This window comes from Megascapheus bottae, chromosome 9 (assembly GCF_031878675.1).
Source record: "Megascapheus bottae isolate mThoBot1 chromosome 9, mThoBot2.hap1, whole genome shotgun sequence".
NCBI classification, from domain to species: Eukaryota; Metazoa; Chordata; class Mammalia; order Rodentia; family Geomyidae; genus Megascapheus; species Megascapheus bottae.
Genome location: NC_143517.1, coordinates 61,743,926 through 61,767,680, shown reverse-complemented (window position 1 = coordinate 61,767,680; position 23,755 = coordinate 61,743,926). Strand labels below are relative to the sequence as shown.

Genomic DNA, 23,755 nt, shown 5'->3' with positions numbered 1-23,755 from the left:
TGGAAAACAGGCAGACTTGGATTTCACAAGACCTCATAGATTATAGGGATGGTTTATTTCTGGGAAAAGAGCTATACAAGCCATTGAAACATTTAGAAGAATGATATAATCGTGTATTCATATAGAAAAAGATCATTCTTGCTGTGACTTGATGAATATATCAAAAAGGGGCCAAGTGACAGAATATTGATACCAAATTCCCCTAACAGAAGGTGGCAGCTGGAGCCCCAAAGACGGCAATGGGAAGAGTGTGTGACACTGAAGAGCTATACAGGTAATGGTATTGGTTTCTCCTAATGTTCTGGCTTGATGCATTGGATAGAATTTGATGTGGTTCAACAAAACACAATATATCAGAGAAAGATGAAGTTAGGGTAGGAAGAAGAGATCACAAATACATGAGGTGCTTAAGCAGGCTGATGTGATTACATATTTGCTGTAGTATTTTTTTATTAGTCAAGTTCACAAATCTATAGCAAAAAAATTTTCCAAAATGATCTCAAACATCCTGACTATCAAATAACATCCTATAGACAAATAGCATTGAGAAGGAACTGGCAAGAAATGCTACATCATTCTTACTTACCTCTCCATGATCCTGGGTAGTTCACAGCATATTGCATGATGTGAACTACAGTTCTGGAACACAAGTAGTGGGAGATATTATCTGGGCAAATATTTCTACCAGTAATGGTAAGACCATTTTACTTGTGTGTGGTCAGAATGCCAAATAAAATTTAAAATATATATAGTCGTCTCTATTTTTTAGAAGTCTTAGAACTTTCCATGTATTACATGTATTTTAAATGTGTTCTTTCTCTTTCCCCATCCTGTGTTGATTGTGGAGGACAGAGCAAACTGTGGAACATATTTGAAGCAACACTAATTTCTAATAACAGAACAAAAGTTCTGAAGTCAGATATGCCTGGACTTTAATTCACATATTGTTGATCCTAAAAATTAATTGATGGGAAAAATGATTGATGTGTTATTATATGAACAGCAATGTTTTTTCCTTGTGCTATAGGAATTAGGAAAATAAAAATACTCTTAGTCCTTTCAAAGTTATGTTTTAGCTGGGGAGCACATCAATCATTACAACAAATCAACTGTAAGCCATTACGTGCTTGGAAATGTTAAGAAAAAGCATGAAGTAAAGCAGGAGATGAATGTGGAGTCAGCAGAGGGCAAGTCAGAAAGGGGTGAGAAAGAAAGCCCCTTGGCCATCTAGAAAGGTCCTGGGCCAGTGGGGATACTAAGGCTTATGATTCAAGGCAAGAGACAATTGAGTCTGAAGACAGAAGAGTCCTAGAGCAGTGTGGATGACAATCCAGCTCTGGCCTTTGGCAGTGACGAGAGAAAACCATCTACAGGGGCTGGGAGTTTGGCCTAGTGGCAGAGTGCTTGCCTAGCATGCACAAAGACCTGGGTTTGATTCCTTGGTACGACATATATAGAAAAAAGCCAGAAATGGTTCTGTGGCTCAAGTGGTAGAGCACTAACCTTAAGAAAGCGAGGACAAGTGCTCAGGCCCTGAGTTCAAGCCCTGAAATGGCAAAAAAAAAAATACAGACTTTCTAATCTTGCTTCCATTTCACCACATGTATTTGGTGGACTGTATGATATTTAAGTCAAGTCTTGAATGTAGAGTGTGGAGTTCAATGCCTAGGTTATAGAAAACACTCAAATGCATATGATATAGTCAATGCTAGTCCTATGTAAAGAATACAAACCCAGAAGCTATCACATCTGGATTTGAATCTTGAATGCCTGGGTCCTATATATACCACAGAAGAACATGTCATGTTGCACAAATATAGGGGGGTGAAGATATCCCCAAAATAGGTGACATCAACTTTTCTGCCAGCCTGAACAACATAGGACTCCAAAAGTGACTTTATAGAAAGCATCCTGTACAATTTTTTTCATATATTTTTATTGTAATTAATAGAAGGGTTACATTATATTTGCCAGATAGAAGGTGCATTAATTCACATACATTGATACCCTTTCTCGTGTCTTGGTCCCCATTTCCCTCCCACCCACCCCCAGCCCTCATCTTGTTTTCCCCCCTTCCCTATCTAATTTCAAACATTCCTTTCATTTAATTTGGTTCTCCAAAGGACTCTGTAAAGAATATGTTGTTGTATTTGAGAAAATTGCAATGCTAAGTCCAGAGTCCAAATCCACATCATTAATATGGTAGATAGTTAAAATCCATAATCTTTCCACTTCCCAGTTTATGGAATGGATAATTCTTTTATCACTTGAACAGCATACATGTGTGGAGACACATGAACAGTGTCAAGTTCTTTAGGTATTACCACAATATAAATGAAGATATAATGTGCTACCAATAGAGTTTTTGAAAAAGCTAAGATTTGTTCCATCAACATATTACCACTGTAACAATTTTCCTAAGCCTGTGCTCCTGTTATCTAAATCTGTATTGAATAGCATCAGTGCCATTATTCTCTTTGTATTTAAATAGTGGACAAAGGTCTAACTAACAACGTACTACACATAAGCAAACGTAACCAGAAGATAGAAAACAAAAAGACTGGCTTTGCTGCAAGTTTTCCTCCAGTTCCTGAAACTTGGGGTGAGTTGGTAGCTCAGAAAATCAAGCCTTAAGCCATCACAGTATAAGGTGGCCAGATTCTAGGGTTGTGAATCTTCAGCTGTTGGTGCAGGAGACTGTCCATGAACTTCACCAGATCCCCAGTGTGAATGGCACCAATTTGTGAGCCTGACAGGAAGTGTGACCTCATTCTGATGTCCTGCTGCTGGTTACGCAGGCTGCTTTTGAAAGAAAACAAGCAGGGTTGTAAACCTGACTTTCACAAGACTGAGATACTCTTTTCTAGGATACAGAGAAAAAAATGAGCAACCATTAAAGACCAAAAAGTCTCAGCCATTGCACAGGACAGGTGTGTGTGTGTGTGTGTGTGTGTGTGTGTGTGTGTGTGTGTGTGTGTGTGTGTGTGTGTGGTGTCTATTTAGAGAGACGACAGGACTTCCTTTACGAAGAGACTTCTGCCCCTTCTGCACTTGTTGACAGCCTGAAGTTACTTCCAGCTGAAGAACCACCCAGCCCTCGACATTGCTGTATGTCACAGGAAGCTTTGCATTTCAGTATTATTCCGTCGTCTATCCATTGGAAGAAGAGACCGGGATCCCCTCTGGAAGGAATATGTATGAGCAAATTATATTTTTCTTGAAAACTTGTACAGTTGTAGGGGAAATTGTTTTCTCTGTGACTAATTCTTGACCGCAAGTCAGTGTACTGCCTGAAGACAGCTACACACATTTATCATGCAAAACAGTAAGATCTTGCTAACTACTGCAGAATCTGCTGCTTCAGAGTAAGCTTGATGCTTGAGTAGAACTAACATAGGGTAATTTGGGCTGGGCATGTTCATAACATATTGATCAAAAATGAAAATGAATGACCTACTAATGTCTTAGATTATAAACCTTATATTATTTTTATTCCAAACAAGTGAGATTTTGTAAATGTGTGCTTTGTTTTAGAGATCTTCCAAGGAATGCTAGAAAAACCTTCCTGTGTCTTTTAAAGGGAACTTACAAGCTTGATGATGTGGTTTCTAATTATGTTTCTATATTCTTTAGTGTGAGGCTCTAGAACTGGCATGAGTGACTTATTGTATTATACTTTTGAAATAATCCAATACTAGCTATCATGTTTTTTAAAAAAATGGTTAAAGTGGTGAATCAGAAAGATTGTAGTTTGATTTGCAAGGCTCTTAGGGTAGTCATATATAAAAAGCCCAATAATCAACAGAAGGTAAACTGTTGTAAGAGAAGTAACTGCTCAAAGTTTATGTAAATGATACATTGATATGTGCTTATTTTGTAACTGAAGAAGTAAATTGCATGTGCACTGGAACTGACTTTGAGATCTGCTCATTCTAAACACTATTTTGAGCTCTGTGTTCATTTAGGAATGTCCAGGATGATAACAAGCTGATAATAATTACAAAAAAAGCACAGAGCCTTTATGGCCACTTGTCAATGGTTCCAGCCATTGGGTAAAAGACTGACACTCATCCCCAAACACTATCTTCAAACTCTGTCGAAGATAAACATAATGAGACTGTTCTGTGTCAGATGACTTAAGTACAAGTAAATTTATTGGGGGGGGGGCAGACACTAGGACCAGTCATTTTGTAGATTTCTGAAGTAAGTAACTCATACTTATTTTATCTGAATGACAAATCAGCCTTTATAAGTCTTTCTTTCACAAACAAAATGCTTTATTTCTAGGAAAAGATGAATCAGATTAGCTGAGAGATACAATAGAACACAGCATACAAAGTCTCAAGCAGATCCATGCTTACTGAAGCCATACAATCTGGTCTCTTGCCTTCAATCCTCCATTCCTGTACTATTTCAGCAAACAAATCTGACTAGTGCAATTAGTAGATGCCATCTGTTTTGGCATCCTTTTTTCTATTTTTAATATATAGTCCGTCTATATATATATGTATATATATATATATAATGTCTTTTGCAGAAAATCTGTGAAGTTTGAACGAGCGGCCTTCCCAAGATGTATCGAATCACTCAACTGATGTCGACCCCAGTAGCAAATAAATGTAGGAGAACTGTTATACGTAATTATCTTTGAAATGATTAGACTCCTTTTTAGCAATTTCCTTGCTTTGATTTTGCTGATACTCAGACCATTAACCATCTGTCAGTAGCTTGTGCTTCTTAAATGCCAGTGTGCTTGTTGGCAATGATTTTGACTTCATCTCTTTCCTTGAGGGAAATGTGGCATTTTTTTCTCTTAGTGGAAAAAATCACCATTTTAAAGATGCCTATGCATAAATATGAAAGGAGATTGTTTATCAGCTACTATTAAGATTCAAAGCTGTTTGTCTAGAAAAAAAAAGTGCTGAATGATTTTGATAGCTACTTTCAGAAAACAAGGGCGTTGTTAAAATGGCAGTGGTTTCACTTCTTCCTTCCTCTTGTTATTTCCTCCTTCAACCCACTTCTCACCCTACCTTACACACCCACAATTTTCTCCTGACAAAACAACTAGCTCAGTCCTGAAGGCGTAAATTTCTGTGTTTGTGTGGGATATTAATTGTCCATAAATGATTCTACTTTCACTGGGCCTAACTCTTAGACTTCCTGACTCCATTGCTTTACATGCACTAATCAGAATTAGTTCATTAATCAGCTGAAACTCTCCCCACACCAATGACTACACCTGTAGCTCAGCTTGAACGGATGAATGGATACTCTCTAATGAAGATAGCTCATCAGCTTCCTATATTGGAAAACTTTACAGACCAAAATAGTCAAAACTTCCTCTATATTGTCTGATGTCTCCTGCTCCTACCTTACATTAGAAGTTTGTTTAAATGCATTAAAGTGGAAGAATATGTGCATTGACCGAATTCCTCAGATTACTGCATAAGCTGCAATAACCAATACATTGGGAGTTGATGGCCATTTTCCTTAGCTTTACATGGGATGTTTTCTCCCTTTCCTAAGCTCTGTTGGAGGGTTAATGATTCTATTATTGCCAAATGCTGCACTAAGGAACTTTTGGAAGGTGGTAGAGTATAAGAAGAGACAGAATAGGAAGTTCCTGTATCATTTTGTGTCTCCTGTAGGGATTTGGAGATGAGTTGTGGTTAGCTGGTGTACTGGATGGGTTCACAATTCTGGTCTTTCTTCTGAGCCTAGACATCAGCTATTCACAGGTGTTTGGCCAGTCCTATTGGGTAAGATGTAAAACTTTCTCGTGCATTTCTTTATGTAGATTCCTCCAGGTCAGATAGAGAACCTGTTGGAGATCTGTCTCCTGAATGGCTTTTCTCAAGGTAAGGCGTGAGGTTTTCTCAACCATCAGATTCCTTTCCATTCTTATTTTGTCCTGGTTTAGAAATACCACTTTACCTATCGTACAGACCATGTGTGCCCATGTATTTGCAGTTCTGTCTTAAAAGAGGATGAAAACTACCTTACTCCAGGAATGAAATTCTTTCTTTGGAACATGCCTACATTTTAAGTGTAGAGAGTTTTCACTTATTTCTTTGCTAAGTGGAGAAACCATATTGAACGGGATGCATGTGTACTTTTTTCTTCAGTAGATGTTCTTTTAAATATACTTCCCCATCTCATGTTATTATAAGAGGCACTATTCCACATAGTACATTCAGTGGCCATATTTTATGCACCACTCAAACAAGTAGATTTTACAAGTGGTCAACGGGGTGTCTGTATTTTGCGCTCCCATTTTTTCTCTGATCTCAGTCATCAGTCTCATTCCTTCCATAGGCATCATTGAAATTTCTTCCCAGCATTTGTCTTTCCTCTCTCTAGATTTGCCTGTGACTTCCAGGATGGTGACAGTTCCTTCGAATGCTGTTCCATAGATCCCTTAACAGGCTGCCACCATGCCTGCCGCAGGAGTCCCAGGCTCCTCACCAATGGCTACTACATCTGGACAGAGGACAGCTTCCTCTGTGATGGTGATGGGAACATCACCTTGCACCCATCTCAGACCAGTGTCATATACAAGGAGAACTTAATTAGGTAAGCAGAGAACATTGCATGAAAACAATCAAGCCCATCCATCCATCATTCATCCGTGCATCCACTCAAGAATTTATAATCCTACAATTATACTTCCAGTACTGATTTTGCATAAATGCACTGTACATAGGTAACCTATATGTAAAGATGGTCATTTCAGTACTATTTCTAATGTCAAAAATTAGAAAAAATTATCCAATTACCTGGTGAAAAAAATAAGGGCCTCATTGTTGATTGAGATTGTGGACCTTAAAGAGGAATCCAAGATAGGGGTACCTAAAAATGAACTAAAGCAGTCCAGATGCAAAGATACAGATATAGTGAATACAACTGTAGTAAAAGTAAGAGAGAGAGAGAGAGAGAGAGAGAGAGAGAGAGAGAGAGAGAGAGAGAGAGAGAGAGAGAGAGAGAGAGACCTGCACTTATGAAAGAGGTAAAAATTGAGCTCCTCAGAGATGGTCGTGATTGATTTAGTCTTAGAAGATGTGGCATGTTAGATAAAAGTGAAGTGAGAAACAAAACTTCTGGATAGAGGACACAGACATATAGTCCCAAGAATCCTGGAATGGTTAGGAGAATGTCCAAAGCTGAGCAAGGACACACCCTGAGTGAGAAGTATGAACAAGGCTGAGCACACAAGAAAGGGGGAGGGGGTTACATCACGCTAAGAAGACTGGACTTTATTCTGTATATAAAGAGGGATCAAGTGAAAATATTGAGATTTATGTTCATATAGGTAAAAGTGATTGCAATGCAGAGATGGACGTGTGTGTGTGTGTGTGTGTGTGTGTGTGTGTGTGTGTGTGTGTGTATGCATGTGTACATGTGTACTCACACACATGTGTGTGCCCAGACCTGGATCTCTTGCTTAGCTCAAGGCTGGTGTTCTCTGAGTTCAGCCACAGCCCCACTTCTAGCTTTTCGCTGGTTAATCTGAGATAAGAGTGTCATATGTTTTTCTGCTTTGACTGCTTTTGACTGGCTTCAAATCATGAGCCTCAGATTCAGCCCCCTGAGTAGCTAGGATTACAGGTCACTGGTGTCCAAGTGAGAAAATTCTGTATTGTGATGGATTCTTCTGTGCACTGTAGAATAGTTACAGTATCTCTGGCCTCCACTACTCATCTGCTGGGAGTATTTCTTTCTTAGTACAAGATGTTTCAGAAATAGTGAAATATTTCTTTTTTGTTTTGTTTTTGATTTCAGTTTTTATTTTTCTTGGTCATTTTTTATCTTTTTAAAGACCTTTTGATTTCACCAGTTCTATTGTTTTTTATTCTATATTTTATTTTTTTAATATATTCCTTTTTTAAAAAAAATATGTAATTCCTGCTTTATCAGGCCAGATAATGTAATCTTTTTTAAGAGCCATAATCATCCTCTTTGAGAATCATCAGCATAAGAATGCCCAAGTCTTACAGTTCTCCATCTACATACTCAGGGAAACCCGATCCAAAATGCATCTTCTGAGAGCAGCTGTGGATGCCCCCACAGGAGAGCAGCACGTTAAAAAGGGAAAAGTGTCTCATTTCCTCTTTGCATTATTTGGCTTCAGTTCAGACTCTCAGCATAGAGGGCAGCACAAGCCATGCAGGCACCCCAAAAAGTTACTGTTTTGTGCTTGAATGGCCTCTCTGCCCCCAGTCTTGTCCCTTCATGCTATCCTCTGTAATCAAAAGACTTTTGGAAATGCAAACCAAATCATGTCACCAACATTTCTTTCTTCTAGCCTCCATTTTTGACTATTATTAAACTTCCTTTATCAACTGCTTCCCCTTTTTGGTGGTACTAATGTTTGAACCTAGGGCTTTACATGCTCTGCTTGCTTGTTCAGCTATTGCTCTACCACTCAAGAACTTGAGCCAAGCTTCCATTCCTACTTTTAGCTGGCTATTTTCGAAACAGAATCACATGGACTTTTTGTCCAAAAGAGTTCAAACCACACACTTGGAGGTTACAGGTCTGAGCCGATGGAATTAGCATCATCTGTCCCTTTTACCTCTCTAGCCTTATTTCCTAGAATGCTTCCACATGGGAGCAGCTGACTCTTCAATGAACAGGTCAGATTATATTGGATAGCTTAGAACTCACATAACCCAGAAAGACACCTTGACTTACAATTAGCATTGGGTTTCCAGTGCTCTAAACACAGCCTCTTAGAAATGCTTATAGAACATGTGTCCCCAACATGACATGGTGAGCACAAGAGGCTATAGAGCTACACTGTCTGGGCTTGCTAACCAACTATTTAATTTGCTATCTGCATGGCCTTAGCCATTTAACTTTATTGGGTCTTAGTTTTTTTATCTCAAAAATGAGTGATAATAGTACCTACCTCATTTGATTATTTTAAGAGTGATGTAAGTTCATCTGTGTAACAAACTAAGAAAGCTAACTGGCCCAGAATAAGGAAAATATTAGGTGTATCTGTATTGTTCTTGTTTTTCTCCTGCAGTAAATGATGACTATTGGGTGCACATGATTTTGTCTTTATCTCAATATCCCTGATATTGATCCAACATCCCATCACACAGCAGAATCTTAAGAAAGGTCTCTGGAATTCCCATAGTATGTGGATTTGGGGTCTAAAAAGTAATACTCTAAAAAAAGTTATACTCTAAAAAAAATTCTGCTCCTAATCAAAGCTACTCCTCGTACATACAATCTCTTTTTGCTCTAGCAAATGGAATTTATCCTCTCAAAATAGTGTTTTAAACTAAACAAGAGACTAATTAAATTATTCGTGCATTAAAACAAGAAAACGATTCTCTACACATCAAGTAGAGTCTGTTTCAATTCTGCTACTCATTGTTCACTAGGTCTCTTCCATTTCTTCCTAGAGTATTCCGAAAGAAAAAGAGAATTCGCCATTCTCTTTCTTCTTTCTTCAACCCCAGAGCCTCTAATTCCTGGCTGGATGGAAGTATCTTCGATGATATAAATTCTTCCCCACGTGAGGAAATCTGGCTGGAAGATGTCAGGACCCGGGGTACAATACATCACAATAAAGATGGTGAGTTTGCTCCTCACTTCTATAGTGACACATGGCGTCCAGATGAGTACTGTTGAGCCTGTGGTTCTGGACCAATTTACAATCCAGAGAGACGACCACCACTTTGACAAGAGAGACTAGACCGCAGACCCAGGTCTGTCTTTATCAAATGCCTAGACTGCACTTTTTGTAAGGAAGATTTTACTCTCCTTTCATGAGTCAAATCCACTAGATACCTCACTGTCTAGGCGCAAAGAACAAATTAGCAGAGACATACAACACCATCATAATAAATAGTTCTTATAGTTATATACCTACTCTTTTTCTCAACCTGATTTCTGGCAGAAATATTCAGTATTACATTTTTAGATATTTTAATTTGCAGTAATTAGTTAAAAATTCATGTGATGTTGTAAAAAAAAAAAACTAATAGAGAGGGCCTAAGTTGCATTCATCCACTTTTGCCCACAATTAACAATATGTGCAATTAGAGAATGTCATCAAAAGTTTTTTTTGCCAGTATGAGGCATTGAACTCTGGGCCTGAGCACTGTCCTCGGGCTTTTTTTCCCTCAAGGTTAGTTTTCTACCACTTGATCCCCAACACCACTTCTGGCATTTTTTTCTGTGCATGTGTTACTGAGGAATCAACTGTGGGTTGTCATACATGCTAGACAAGCACTCTGCCACCAGGCCATGCTTCTGGCCCTGTCATCAAAAAATGTTAACTGACACTGGCACAATGTTATAGAGACTGCACTGGGTTTCACATTCATTTGTTTATGTGTGAGTATGTGTGTGTGTTTGCACATGTGTGCACAAAACTAGACTTACTTTTAAAATAGAATAAGAGCTCGTTAAAGGAAGAAACAACTCCTTAATATAAACACGTGGTTAAGAAAACCAAGTGCATTCCAGTTTTCCTGAATAACAAGGAAGTACATGCAGGACCTGAAGAGAAGGGACTTGCAAAGATGGACTATGGTTGGTTAAATAACCAATGTGCCATGTGAAAGGTTGGGTTTTTATCTCATAAATTATGTGTATTTTATAACCTTAAGCAGGGTAAGGACACATCAGATTTGGATGTTCAAAGTTACCCATGAGGTAATGTGCAGTGAAGAATGCTTGAGGAATAGTTAATGGGAGCTCAGAAACAATTGCAAACAATTTGCAGGCTAGGAATTAGTGGTGGAAACACAAAGGAAGGAAGAGATTTAAGGAATATTTTTTTCCAGGTCAAAATAATAGGTGAAGTATTCTGCCAAACACCAGAGACAGAAAGATAGTAAGGCAGAGTGATGAGGAGAATTTTCTCTGGAATGTTGATAGGCCTGAATCCAAGTCCTTTTCCTATTTAACTCTTCCTCCAAAGGAAAGTTAGTTAACACCTCTGGTTCTCTGTGCATTCATGCGTACAAAGAGAAAAATAATAGCACAAAGAATTCCTTTGAGAATGAAACAAGGGTGATTTATTAAAAAGTACCATCAGATACAGGGGCTGATATTGTGTACAATGCCTATCTGCTCTACAGGAACAAAAACAGAGGAAAGATACAGACCGAAGTCAGGAAAAGTAACATTGAATCCCATTTTATATGGATAGTATTTGAGGTGCTTATGGGACCTCGAAAGATAACCAGTCAAAGCTGGTAAACTAGATAAAGAAATTCATGAGCATGAAAGGATCCAGAGATAGCGATTTAGAAGCCAACTGGAGAAACAGGAAAGGTTCCTGGAGTAAAAATTAACCTATATAGTGCCATAAGTAAGTGAGCATCAAGCAAAAATTTTAGGAGATTGAGCAGAAGTCTCTAATTAATAATAGTTGCATATCTGTATATATGTTTATTTGTTTATAAGAAATAGAAAAGGGAAGGGGAAAACAAGATGATTGGGAAGTGCTGGGAGGAGGGAAGTGGGGACAAAACATGAGAAGGGGTATCAATGTGTGGGAAGTAAGGCAGCTATTACCTGACAAATGTAACTATAACCCTTCTATACATTATCCCGACAATAAAAAATAGTAGCTAATTGATTAATAGTATTGATCAGGTAATTGTATCAATTATTTATTATAATTAATTTATTATAATTAATCAACTATTCAATGAATAGTAATGAAGTTTTCAGATCATCATAAACAAAATCCATAATATGGTATATCATTGCAGACTCCCAGAACTTTTGAGGGATCTACTATTACAATCCCCATTTTCCAATACCTACCACCTCATCCCCACCCCTACCTACCAACATCCTTTTGAAGGCTGCCTCTTCTTCTCATTGGCCAGTGCTCATATCCCAAATGCTTATGCAAGTTTCCATCTGTCCATTAAAGGTTAGCTTCTAGAGCAAGTTTCTTCCCATTTGGGGGCCCAACTGAAATGAACATCGCTAATTACACAATGAGAGAATTAGGCCCCTCTTCTGATAGTACCAAGGAGGCCTGCTCTAGGTAGAGCTCAGTAGCTTCTGATTCCCAAATGTTTTCTATTTTGCTTTCTATTTAAATGAAGTTCTTTTTTCCAAAGAATGGTCTCAGGACAGCTACATCAGTTACATACATAACTAAAAGGCTCTATTTTCATCATGGGTACTTTTAAACATTTATTTTCTCTCTGTAGAACATTTAAATGGTTTATATAAAGACTCCTTTAGAATAAAGAGTGTAAAAGGAAACTCTTTGAAGAAAATATTAAATTACTTAAGAAGAATTAAGTTCCTAGTGTAAGAAAGATGGGGGAAACCAGGCTTGATGACTAAAGTTTAGAAAAATGATTCCAAAGGCAATGTTTCATGTATTTGGAAATTAACATTTACTTTTGCCACAGTTGCCTCTTCCAAATATGTCCAAACAAACTTTAAAAGAGTTGGACCACAGTGGTTCTGCATGTGCGTGAGGTTTCTTATTAAAATTCTCATCGTTGTCAAATATCTTCTAAATATATAACAAATCAAACCACCCAGCTCCAAAATCAGTAATTAGTCAACCTGGATATGCCCAAGCTTTAGAAATCTCTCATCTCGGCTGTCAGCTATAATCATCTCTTCCTCAGACTTCTCGTTTTCCTGATTTACCCGAGCATCCGTGAATTTTATGAGCAAGTTATTTTTTTTTCTGGAAATACAGCCATGTTGGAAGATTCCTGAAGAATTCAAAATTAAATTGTTTGCTGTTTTCTCTCTGTGCAATGGCTGCAATCAAACACTACTTCCCTCGATTTTCTCCCTGGCTTCATTTTCTTTTTAAGAGAGAGAGGATGTTTTTTGCCTGCTTGATTTGTCCTCAGCTCACCCTTTCCCCAGCTGTGTGAAGACACCTTTCTCATTAGCAGCAATTCAGTCTTTAGACGTGGGCATGTCACAGCTCCTCAGACTCTGCTATCATGATTCTGGGATGTGTTCCCAGAGTCTATAAGTCATCCTGAAAGGGAAGAAGGAATTCTTACAGAGAAGTCTGAAGGAGAATCATCCATAAACTCTAATCCTGTCAGCCCTAAGACAGGCAAGTCACCATTTTTATAGTCCAAGGTTTTCTCTACAACAATAATTCTCCCGAAACAGTAATTCCCCAATGATTATATTTGGTAAATAGTTTTGATGGTAATATCTACATGTGAGTTTGTGTTTCTCACTACAAGCAGCAGTGATGTACTTTACTTGCCAGGTATGGAAGGTCTGTTGGAAAGATGCAGAACCGACCTATTTTGACAGAAGCAAACTACTCTGCATTTAAACAAACCAGATGAAACAACATGAATTCAATGTCTTTAACTAGAATACAACTAAAGTTATTTGTTGTTATTGTTATTTGTTGTTACTAGTCAAAGAAATTGGGAGTGGGGGCCAAATCATCACTTTTTAGAACTGATAAAAATATCTTTGGTCTTTTCTTTTTAATCTTACGGGTTGTGGTTTCTGTGTTTAACGTCATCTCTTCTTCCTGGAAATTCTGCATACAATTTCCAATACTCCACATAGGACACAACTAGTTTTCATCCTGTTTTCAATGACAAAATCTACATTTCATCCAGGCAGCTTGGGGACACAGCACAAGGATCTCTTCAGTGTTCTCACAATCTTGTCCACCTCTTCCAAGCCTCTCCTGCATACCTACTCAGCTATGAAAGTTCCCCATTCTTCCTCACTTCCTTATTAATTTGTCCACCTAACTTTGGTTTTTGTTTTTAAATAGCTCCATTGCGGTATGAATAAAATATAAGAATTACACATATTAAATGTTCACAATCTGATGAGTTGAACATGCACACACCCATGATACCATCACTAGTATCGAGACAATGGTCATATCCAACATCTCCCAGTTTTCCCACGTGTCCCTAGGTGTATGTGGAGTGGATATGTAAGAACACTTAGCATGTGAGTTGTTAATTGTAGGCAAGATTCTGTACAGAAATTCTTTGGACTTCATCCATTTAACATAATTGAAACTCTGCATTTCCCATTTTTCCCAATGTCACCTGTTTTGTGGAAGGAAGATTAGATTAATGCTAGGGATATCATAGCGTAAATACCTATTCACGAAACTACATATATATTAAACACCCTCTTTGAATCAAATAGCAAAGCAGATATTTAGTGTACAGTATTTTAGCCAGTGTATATTTTATGGAAGGAGGACTTTCTTAATGACACCTGTCACAAACTATTCTCCCACTCTGCTTCTTACAACACTATATGCCACATGAGAACAGAAGTGACATCTGTCTAATCTACTGTTGCTTTCTGGAAGCGCAGCCAGTTCCTGATGCATAGTCACATTCAATCAAGGTCAAATCAGTGAAGTATCTGGCTCTACTATGACGATGAATGATATAAACAGGTGAGGCTCCTCGCTCACCACACATCCCCATCCATCCAAGTGCCCCCAACATCATGTGGGGATCAAGTCTCCTCTACGCAGGACTCAGGGTACAACTTCATGATTTTCCTCCCAAGTCACTTGGATTTCATTATATGTTGAAATGGCATGCTATTGTATCCGTACAAAAACACTGCATGACTGGGTGAACGGTGCTGCTCTTTCTCTGACACCTTCCTGCCTGCTCTTCAGGTGTGAAGTCAATGACTTCCGAGACCAGTCATCAGCATACATAGGTCTAGCAGCACCTTCCACGAGGCTTCTTTGTGTTGCTTCTGTTCTGATCAGATTGCGCTTGGCTTCCTTCATTAAACTTTCAGTCTCTACCAAAGAGCTTTTTTGCTCAGCTTTGAGGGCAAGGACCAATGGAAATGTCATCACATCCAGAAGCCCTTCTGCTGCATTGTCACAGGGGATTAGGGCTGCTTTTTGAGGACCAAGCATAGAGAACGCTTTCTGTCCTCCCCTTCCCCCTCCCCCCTCCTTCTTCCACCCCCCCCCCACACACACACATACACGCACACACACACAGGCAGACATACTACAGATGAGCCCTTCTGCTCTTCCAGGAGATAATTTTGACTATCCTCTGGCTGATGAGTGGGAGTTGAAGAAGCCAGTTGCAGAGTCTGTGGAAAACTCCTCCTCCTCCTCCTCCTCCTCAAGCCACCTCCTAGTGCAACAGCTCAGAGAAATCTCCCAGGACACTCCTCTTCAGACTCTTAGGAGAGCATCAGAACACTTTCAAGAGAACATTCTGGATCGTTCAAGTGAGTTATTTTCACTCTTTGTCACACCCACAAATTTCCTTCCTTTAGGTGCCTGCAAATGACATACCATAGCGGTGACTCATGTGCACTTTGGGGTAGACTGCAAGAGGAGGGAGGACCAGGGCTCCACTGGAGTGTGCAGGAGGCATTCCCAGGATGGGAGCTTGCCTTTGGTTGTCATCATAGAGGCAGCAGAAGAACTAAAAATCCTGATGACATGGGTGACATGGCAACACTAGGTTTTAATTAAGCAGAAAAGAGGGACCACGTGTCTCCTATTTTCCTATATTTAGTTGTGTATTTGACATACTGTCTAAAAAGAAGAAGCAAAGGAAAGACATTAGGCAACCCTTTAAGGCTGTGTGCCTGGCAGAAAAAGGGAAAGAACTACAGGTATTAGTATCTCCTGTCTGATCTAGAATACGTTCTACAAGCCTGTCTCCAAACCTCAAGTTTGCTGATACTGGCTTAATTGTATTTGAATTCTGTGATGGATCACAGGAAAGGGACTTGACTCTGCTTTTAGCTTGCCAAAATTCAAAGCCCCACCCCCCATTTTTTAGCTACAGTCCTTTGAATGATCTTTGGGATTTATCGAACTCTGAAAATTAGCATTTCTATCTGCACATGGAGATAGTCCTAGTTCCTACCTCATAATGATGAAAATAATTCACATAAGGCACTGTAGGGTCTAATGAATAACTCACCAAAAGTAAAATTATTATTACTTGAAATCCAGATTAGGTGGAGATTATTTTCATTCTACTTGCCCTTGCAAAGTCATAAAGACTGACATTATCACTCTTTAAACTCCCAACGTGCATATGCCCTGCACATTAAGTTCCCAGTGAGATAGTCACCAAAGTCTTAAAGGAGTTTTGTTGTTGCGTGGTGGTTTGACCTTAGGACCTTGCACTAATACTCTACATTTGTGTCATGTCCCTTTCTGTTTTGGCTATTTTTGAGATAAGATTTCCCATGTCTACTTGGGTCAGCCTGGATTGTGATCCTCCTATTTCTGCTTCCCACATAGCTGGGATGACAGATCTACAGAACCACACCCAGATTTTGTTGGTAAAGATAAGATCTTTCCACGTTTTTGTAAATAATTGATCCAAAGATTACACAGCTCCTTTCTGTAGAACACATATTCAGAGCCCATTCACTTTCCGTCCCATGTCTAATGATCTTGGAAGTTTTTCAAGCTCGGTTTGTTTCCGTTAAGAAATGTTTTCCAAACTCCACATGAAATCAAAGGAGGAGAAAACTACAAACAGACATTAGGAGCATGGCTGAATGTTCAATTGAATCCCCACGAATGTATTTAATCCACAGTGTGTACAAAGTACTATACATCTACACCGACATAGTTTACTACTGCTCCCTCCTCAATTGCCACTCCTCAGGATTCCACCCACATTCTGGGCTAAGTAGCTTTGGTAGCTGATTCAGTCTTCATTCACGGGCATAAATAGCCAGAATAAATACACTCGTAACATAGTTATTCCTAGTTTAAACAGCTCTTAGAAAGCTGAGTTTTTAAAAGCATGGCAAAACTAAGTTGAGATGTTTATGAATTCTTAAGTCTTTATGTGACAATCCTTAAACCAATTCAGATTTCTTTCAAGTGATAAAATTAATACTCAGGTTGGCAAGTGGTTTAATTCTCATATTTATAACTACTGGAAGCTTTGCATTCATTTGTCATGTGGCTTGCCAGGTGGCTGAACTAATTTCACTGATTGGAAAGAGTTTTACAAGGACAAACATTTTATAATATGTACTCTCTTTCTGGATCTTTAGAGACTCCCAGCATGCAAAATTGCAATTGTCTTTGCCTGTCCCTACATTACACAAAACACTGTGTTCTGTCTAGATGCCGTTTTGGCACCGGCACCTCATAACTGCGTGACCTTGGATTTCAACATTTCTCTCAGTCATGCTCTTTTCATTTGCAGAACTGAGATAATGGTGCCATCTTCTGGGACCATTGTGCTGATAAAAATCACCTTGGTATAGGAAAGCTATTTGTGAATTATAGGCATTGTAAACATTTTAGCATTCTTACTGTTACCGTCATTATCATCATCCTCAGAGTCCTCTATAAAATCTTTCTTCTTGGAAAAGCAAAAGGAGAATCCAAAATTGTGTTAAATAGCATAACCTGTCTTTCATTTTACAATACAGAGAAAATTGATTATTTGCGAGACTTTTTTTAGTGAATAGCCCACATATAACATCATGTGATCCCATCTTGTTCATTACTAATTGGTTAAACTGCCACACATTTGAAGACTGTGTAGTGGAGAAGCTTTAGTATGAATTAGTTGTTCCCAGCATATTTCATAATGTGGTTTCTAACTCATTTGCATTTGTTCCTCCTCTTAGAACCCAGTCTGTTTCAAGAAGCTTCCTTTCAAGCAGTCCTGCTTACTTTGTGCTTCATTATTTACGCTTGTGCAAGGTAATTTAGATTTCTTTTCTCATGCAGCGGTGTTTTATGATGAATGGTTCTCTTAATTGATGGATTATTTCCTTGCCTACTTCCACAAAGCATCTCAGGTAGCTGTGTGGTTGAGCTTTGTTAATTTACCTATAGAGATCAGTGCCCTCTTTTCATTCTTCACAAAACGTGCAGACTAATGTAGTTTCCTTTGTTGAAACAAAGGCCACAGATCCACTGCAAGTGCCCCTCCCTGAAATTGAGGACACTGGATGTCCCCTGTAGGGAACAAGTAGTTCCCACTGAGATTTCATCTTCCCTATTGTACTTTTTATCCTAAAATACCTCCATCTGAAAAAGAACAATCAGAAAAAAAAAAAGATGTATCAGAGAGTAAAGATACTTACCTGGAGTAGCTGTGACCCTATCGTGTAAATGTAGAAAACTCTGGGAGGATTAAATATTCCAAGACGTGAAGGCAAGATTGTGATGTTCTCACAGAAACACATGGTTCTGACAGTCTTTTGTGATGCTCACCACTAGTCAAGCATGTGCAATAACACTTTCTTCTTAACTTCTGAGCACTGTTTACTTTTGTTAGACACAAGTGACTCCATCTTGATTCTGATAACTCTGACATTCCTTCCACACATCTCCTCAGAATGCAATGATCAGGTGTGACTATAAGTGTGTTTCTCGTTTACCTTCTGCCCTACGTGTCCTTGCCATGTCTTCCTGACCTTTGTTTGTCCAAAACTCCTGGACAGTGGTCAGTTGTCAGCAGTGTTAAGGTTGTTCACGCCACATGGCCTTTTCTCCTGCTGTTTTCCCTACCTGGTTGGTACAGATCTTCTCCAGATAGCCTGCCTCATAAAAAGCACCCTTGCTTCTTTCAGGAATAGGTGCAAATGGAATGACATCCTCAGAAAGGCCTTCCCTGATGCCTTGTGTAAACACTACACCACTTTCTATCACACAAACCCCTTGCTTTACTTTTCCTCAGTGAACTTAATTACCCCTTGACCTAGTAGAGGTTCAACTGTCTATTTGGCAGTGGTCTAACGCTGGCTACAAGAATGTGAGCAACCTGAGAACAGACTTCTTGTGTGTCACCTGCCCTTCTCTACCCTGCATGCAAACGTAGAGTTCAGTCCTAGGGGCTGATGGTCTGTGCACTCTGGTCAGTGTTGCTTAGTCTTAGTCTCAAGGCTTGCCTCTCTGGAGTGTCCAGTTCTTCACATTGCTTGAGGTGGTTGCCCTTTAAATATCAAGTCTTAGATCCTATCCCTTCACGAGCTAATTTAGGCCTAGGGAGAACCAGCATTTTAAAATAAGCCCACCAGTTAATTATAAGGTTTGAGAAGCATTTTTTTAGTTCACAATAGGACCAGACAAACACAAGATGGGAGGTCCGATGTTAAAAAATAGATTTGCAAAATTCTGCATCATATATTCTTCCAAGTTGGATGATCATTATATGCCTTTATAAAACTAAAGCTTAGGGAAATCACACAGTGATCTTGAAAATGTTTCCAAATTTTCAAGTTGATCAGGGAGCCCTGTCTTTCATGTCACAGGATCATTAATGAAATGTTTTCCTCGGGTTAATTTGTTCATATACTGTCCCCAGTAATGAGGGAGAGCTAGGAATCCCTTATCTCTTGAGTGTGAGTTGTGTCTAGAAACATGTTCTCAAAGACAGAGAAAAGAAAGTAGAACAGGTGTCTTTATAGTGGCAAGATCTGGCCAGTTCTACTTAAAGTGAATGAAGTCAACATCAATAAGAGGATATTTTGTTGATTGCATGAAGCCTGCATACAACCATAAGATTGTTTCTAACCATAAGTAAAATAAGCATAAAATCTAAATTGATAATCCGTCAAAACAGGAAAAATTTCACATTGAATGTTGCTCCTTGTGGAATTACAGATTTTTCCACCACTGTCTTTTTAAATTCTTTATTCTCTTGTAGAGCATGTATGTGTATGCCAGTCCTAGAGCTTGAACTCAGGGCTGAGCACTGTCCCTTAGCTTTTTCCCCTCAAGTCTGGCACTCTACCACTTGACGCATGCTCTTCTGTCTGAAAATTTGTCCTTTTGCCTCTGAATATCCAACTGTTTTATTTGCTGAAAGGACTGCCCTCTGCACTGACTTACTTTTGTATTTCTATCAAACATCCCTTTCCTATTTCCATATGAGTCTATTTCTGTCTTTTCCCCCTTTTATGTCTATCATTTTTCCAGTACCCCATCACTACAGGAAGTCTAAAAAAAACATGGCACAGGTTGGAGATGAGGAGTTTGTACACTAAATTTAAACAACCCTGTCATTTCAGATGGTTTCTAGGTGGAGTATTAGCCAATGTCTTCACATGCGCATCCATGATAACTACAGCTTGTAAGTAACTTTCCCCAAATTTCTACACTGATTCCTGGGGTTTATTTGACTTTGAGCCATTTGGTGTTTTGTTTAGTTTTGTTTTCAAATGTGTCCCTTTTCTTCTCAAGGTATTATGCCATCACTGCTCTTCAGCTTTGGCAGCTACTTCAAGGCCACCACTTATGCTCGGTAAGTGCTAGTGTGGTGCCATCTTTGTCTAGCCACCAGTCCTATCATAGAATATCAAGGTGCCAGGTTCTTCTGAGACTTAGATGGTGCTGACAGTGTACAGGAAAGGTCTCACTCCTTCATCCTGAGGAATGCTTTCCGCTACTGCTAAGATCTACTAGTGTACTCACGTGTCCTTTGACTTCTCAAAAGAAGTAAGGTAACAGCACTTACAAAACACATGAAAACAAACATCCTTTTCAGCAGCTTTACAAGTATCTCTGTAGATTCAAAGCATGACACTTTACACATACCGCCTATTGAGAGACCTTTATCTTGTTGTTGCCCAACGGCTGGCAAACAGCCCACAAAAAGTGTTCTCAGTTAAGAGCTGTGATTTTCCCTTCCTTCTCTTATTTTCCTAATGACCCTCCATCCCTCACTCTACATCCCCTTGTGCCCTGATGCTCTGAGTTCATAGGGTTCCTGGAGCCTGGGGGCGGGGAGATGCTTACAGAATTTTAGGCCTTCTTCTCAGCATCATCCATTACAATGGAAGGTGTCAGTGACCTTCAGTATGCCACAGCTGCAGAGCCAGCATCTCTGGTGTGGGGATCAAAGTCTGCAATTCAAATTACTTTATTGGCCTTTGCTCTTGACAGTCTGCTTCCCTGTTTTTGAAATCTCTGTGTTGACTTTGAAATCACAATGGGGTTGAGTGAAGATTTATTGTGTTTACAACCCTAGGCAATATTGATTTAGTGACACTTTGAGAGACACTGCCAATAATTTCTAGGCCATTCCCGTGTCTGGAGTCAGTCCATAGCCAAAATATATTTAAGTGGATAGTTAGAAAATTGGGCTTGGGGACAGGGTAGCCCCAAATCCTTGTTCATTCATCAGTCCTTAAAGTCAATTGTATTCGTTTAAAACTGTCTTTAAAGATACCCACTTTCATCCCTCTACTTGTAGGTTTCTTTCTATACCTCCATGGAAACAGAAGTAGACCTTATCTGATGTTATATAGGATATGCAGCTTTATGTGTTAAAATGATCACTAACTAACAATGGACTAGGAGAAATGCTTAGTGAAAATATTTGTACCCAAAGAGCTATTTTAAAATGCAACTTTCAGGAGTGAAAACACTCTTATGGTCAAACTATAAGAATTACAAAAATCTCCTTTTTCTGAGTCTGTAGATTAGCATGTAGAATTAGTTAGAAAAACAAGTTATTAGTTTGTAGGGAAGCTCTGAGGAGCAGACAGAGTTCTTTAAGTGTAAACGGGAACTGTCCACCCTAAGGTCAGCAGAGGTGCTTGTATAGTCTCCATGCTAGTTCCTTGAATCCATAGTTTGGAAGACATCTTTACTTGTAGCCATCTCTTCAAATTTTCATTTAAATATTAAATATGATCAGTTTGAAAGGATTACTTCTAAGCCCCCGATTCCTTGATTTTTCAAATGGTATCATTTAGCCTACCAAATCTGTACTGAGAACTTGACCATGTTCTCTCTTGAATGGGGCTTCTAGTACATCTCAACAGATCATCCCCTATCTCTCCCACAGGAGTCAGAGTCCCAAAGCCAAGTTATGTGGCCAAATTCAAGATTTCAGAGTCCAGTGAAAATAACCCATGCGCAAAGGACAAGGCACATTTGTACTTCACTATGGTTAGCATAAATATGGAGCTAGCTTGGAGATCAGTGGAACCAGGAGACAGAAACGATAGGGCAGATAGGAAAGATTTCCTGAAAGAGGAAAATCTAACTCTGGCACCTGTTGCTTTCACTGTACCAGCTACTACTTTGAGTGATTTGTTTTCTACTAAAAGTTATGAACACCAGAATCAGTATTTGTATCTGACACAAATATTTCTCATCTACAGCCTCACTTACGGGAGGAGATCTCTGCTTTGATTACTTACACACATCATTTAACTTGTTCTTCTTTTTCTTCTCTTTTACCTTTTTCGGCTCACCTGGCTATCTACCATACATTCTCGCCTTTAAGACTTGTAAAAACAAGGGTTGTTGGTTTCACTTTTGTGTCTACCCCAATGCTGTCAAAATAGTAGGTGCTCCATAAACATTCATCAACCTGAAAATACTTGCTGTGTCACTTCTTGAAGTATCACCACTATAGCTAAGAGCCCTGTGCCTGTATATTAAAGATTTTGTGGCTTTCTTCCTCTTATATAGTAGCTTTTATCCAGAAGCCAAATGTATTACCATCAAGAAGTCGAGAAGGACTGATGGGTCTTCTCCAACAATCAGTGGTGAGACTCCTATGAGGTAGAGGGCAATCATCACAACAAACATTAATGCAGCAGCCTTCCATGTCTGGCCCACACTGTGTGAGGATACATACGTCGAGGGCCTATGCTTTATCACTGAGCTCTTCTTAGTTCCTACCCCTCTTTACATCACAGTGCCATTCCTTTTTGACTTCTTTCCTCCCTCAATTTAAAGTCTGCAGCTATGAGGATTACTCATCTTTTTCATTATTGACCCGAGTGTCCTTTGCAAATGAAGACAGTAACAGGTATCCAGCGTTGCCAGTTAGCATCACAGGACACAAGCTGACCTTTCACAACCACCTAGCAACAAAGTGGGCTCTCAATTCTTAATGAAGAAAGACATACTCATACATGTGGTGAGTGAGAGAATAAACTTTAGGAAATGAAATTCAGGAATCCCCTCCTCCCTAACACCTCATAGGCTACTACAATAATTAACAAGTTTTATGATGATTGAAGGGTTTAAATCCCCCTTGATCTTTCAAAGAAAGCACTAAGAACTTTCAGGGAGAAAACCAAGGTAGAGTTGTGATCTTTAAGCTAGTATGTATGTATGTGTGTTCATTCATATACACACATGGATGGCACACTACTGCATTTCCTGTGACTATGGATGAATTATGCATCACTTTTACTCCTTTTCCAACCTAGATTAGCCAAACTTTGAAAACCATTGAAGATTATCGCTGATGAGTGTCTTCCATCTGAGTATCTGGAAACTACCCAACTTGCAGTCTACTTGCAATCAACTGCCTTATTGGGAGAAAACGAGCAATTAGTTCAGAAAAAAATTCTAATTTGAGTATGGATTTTTAAAAAATTCTCATTTTTACCCATCATGGTAATGTGCTCATGAAAAATAATATTAATTGGGCTTTCTTTCGCAAACTTTGATATTTGTAAAGGAAAGGCCTGGGGAATGGAACAGAAGACGGCATGGGGAATGAATGCTTCTCTCTGACTTCTCAAGTATTAGCTTTCATTAGAGGATCCTACGAGATGCTTGCCACACTGCAGATTCCTAGATCTATTTTCATGCACCTCTATGTGACTGACCTACTTTAATCCAACACAAATAAGTTTATGTAATCAATACCAGCCTAAAGGTAAATAAAAGAAATTTGTACATAAAATCGAATGTTGGTAATATTTACTGTTCCCTCCCCAAAGTGACTTGATGGTAGATGGTGGCAGAAGGTTCGGTGGCTAACATATGACCAATCCTTTCACGGGATCTTGTTTG

General features: G+C 39.0%; 1 protein-coding gene across 14 annotated transcripts in view; it reads left to right on the top strand.

Annotated features, from left to right (window-relative positions):
• Tmem71 (transmembrane protein 71) overlaps positions 1–23,755 on the top strand; it is a 46,487-nt gene that overhangs the window by 9,955 nt on the left and 12,777 nt on the right. For 3 of the 14 annotated variants that reach the window (XM_090339425.1, XM_090339423.1, XM_090339424.1), the window contains 11 exons: positions 210–274; positions 3,062–3,195; positions 4,538–4,619; positions 5,801–5,861; positions 6,364–6,576; positions 9,417–9,589; positions 15,022–15,222; positions 17,611–17,686; positions 20,002–20,063; positions 20,174–20,234; positions 23,418–23,612. In XM_090339425.1, coding sequence (XP_090195551.1) covers positions 4,574–4,619; positions 5,801–5,861; positions 6,364–6,576; positions 9,417–9,589; positions 15,022–15,222; positions 17,611–17,686; positions 20,002–20,063; positions 20,174–20,234; positions 23,418–23,577 — 1,053 coding nt within the window. In that variant the 5' untranslated portion in view covers positions 210–274; positions 3,062–3,195; positions 4,538–4,573 and the 3' untranslated portion in view covers positions 23,578–23,612. Of the gene's footprint in view, positions 1–209; positions 275–2,537; positions 2,603–3,061; positions 3,196–4,537; positions 4,620–5,800; positions 5,862–6,363; positions 6,577–9,416; positions 9,590–15,021; positions 15,223–17,610; positions 17,687–20,001; positions 20,064–20,173; positions 20,235–22,101; positions 23,613–23,755 lie in introns of those variants that run through there. The other 11 variants (XM_090339432.1, XM_090339430.1, XM_090339429.1 and 8 more) reach the window with 8 other exon arrangements.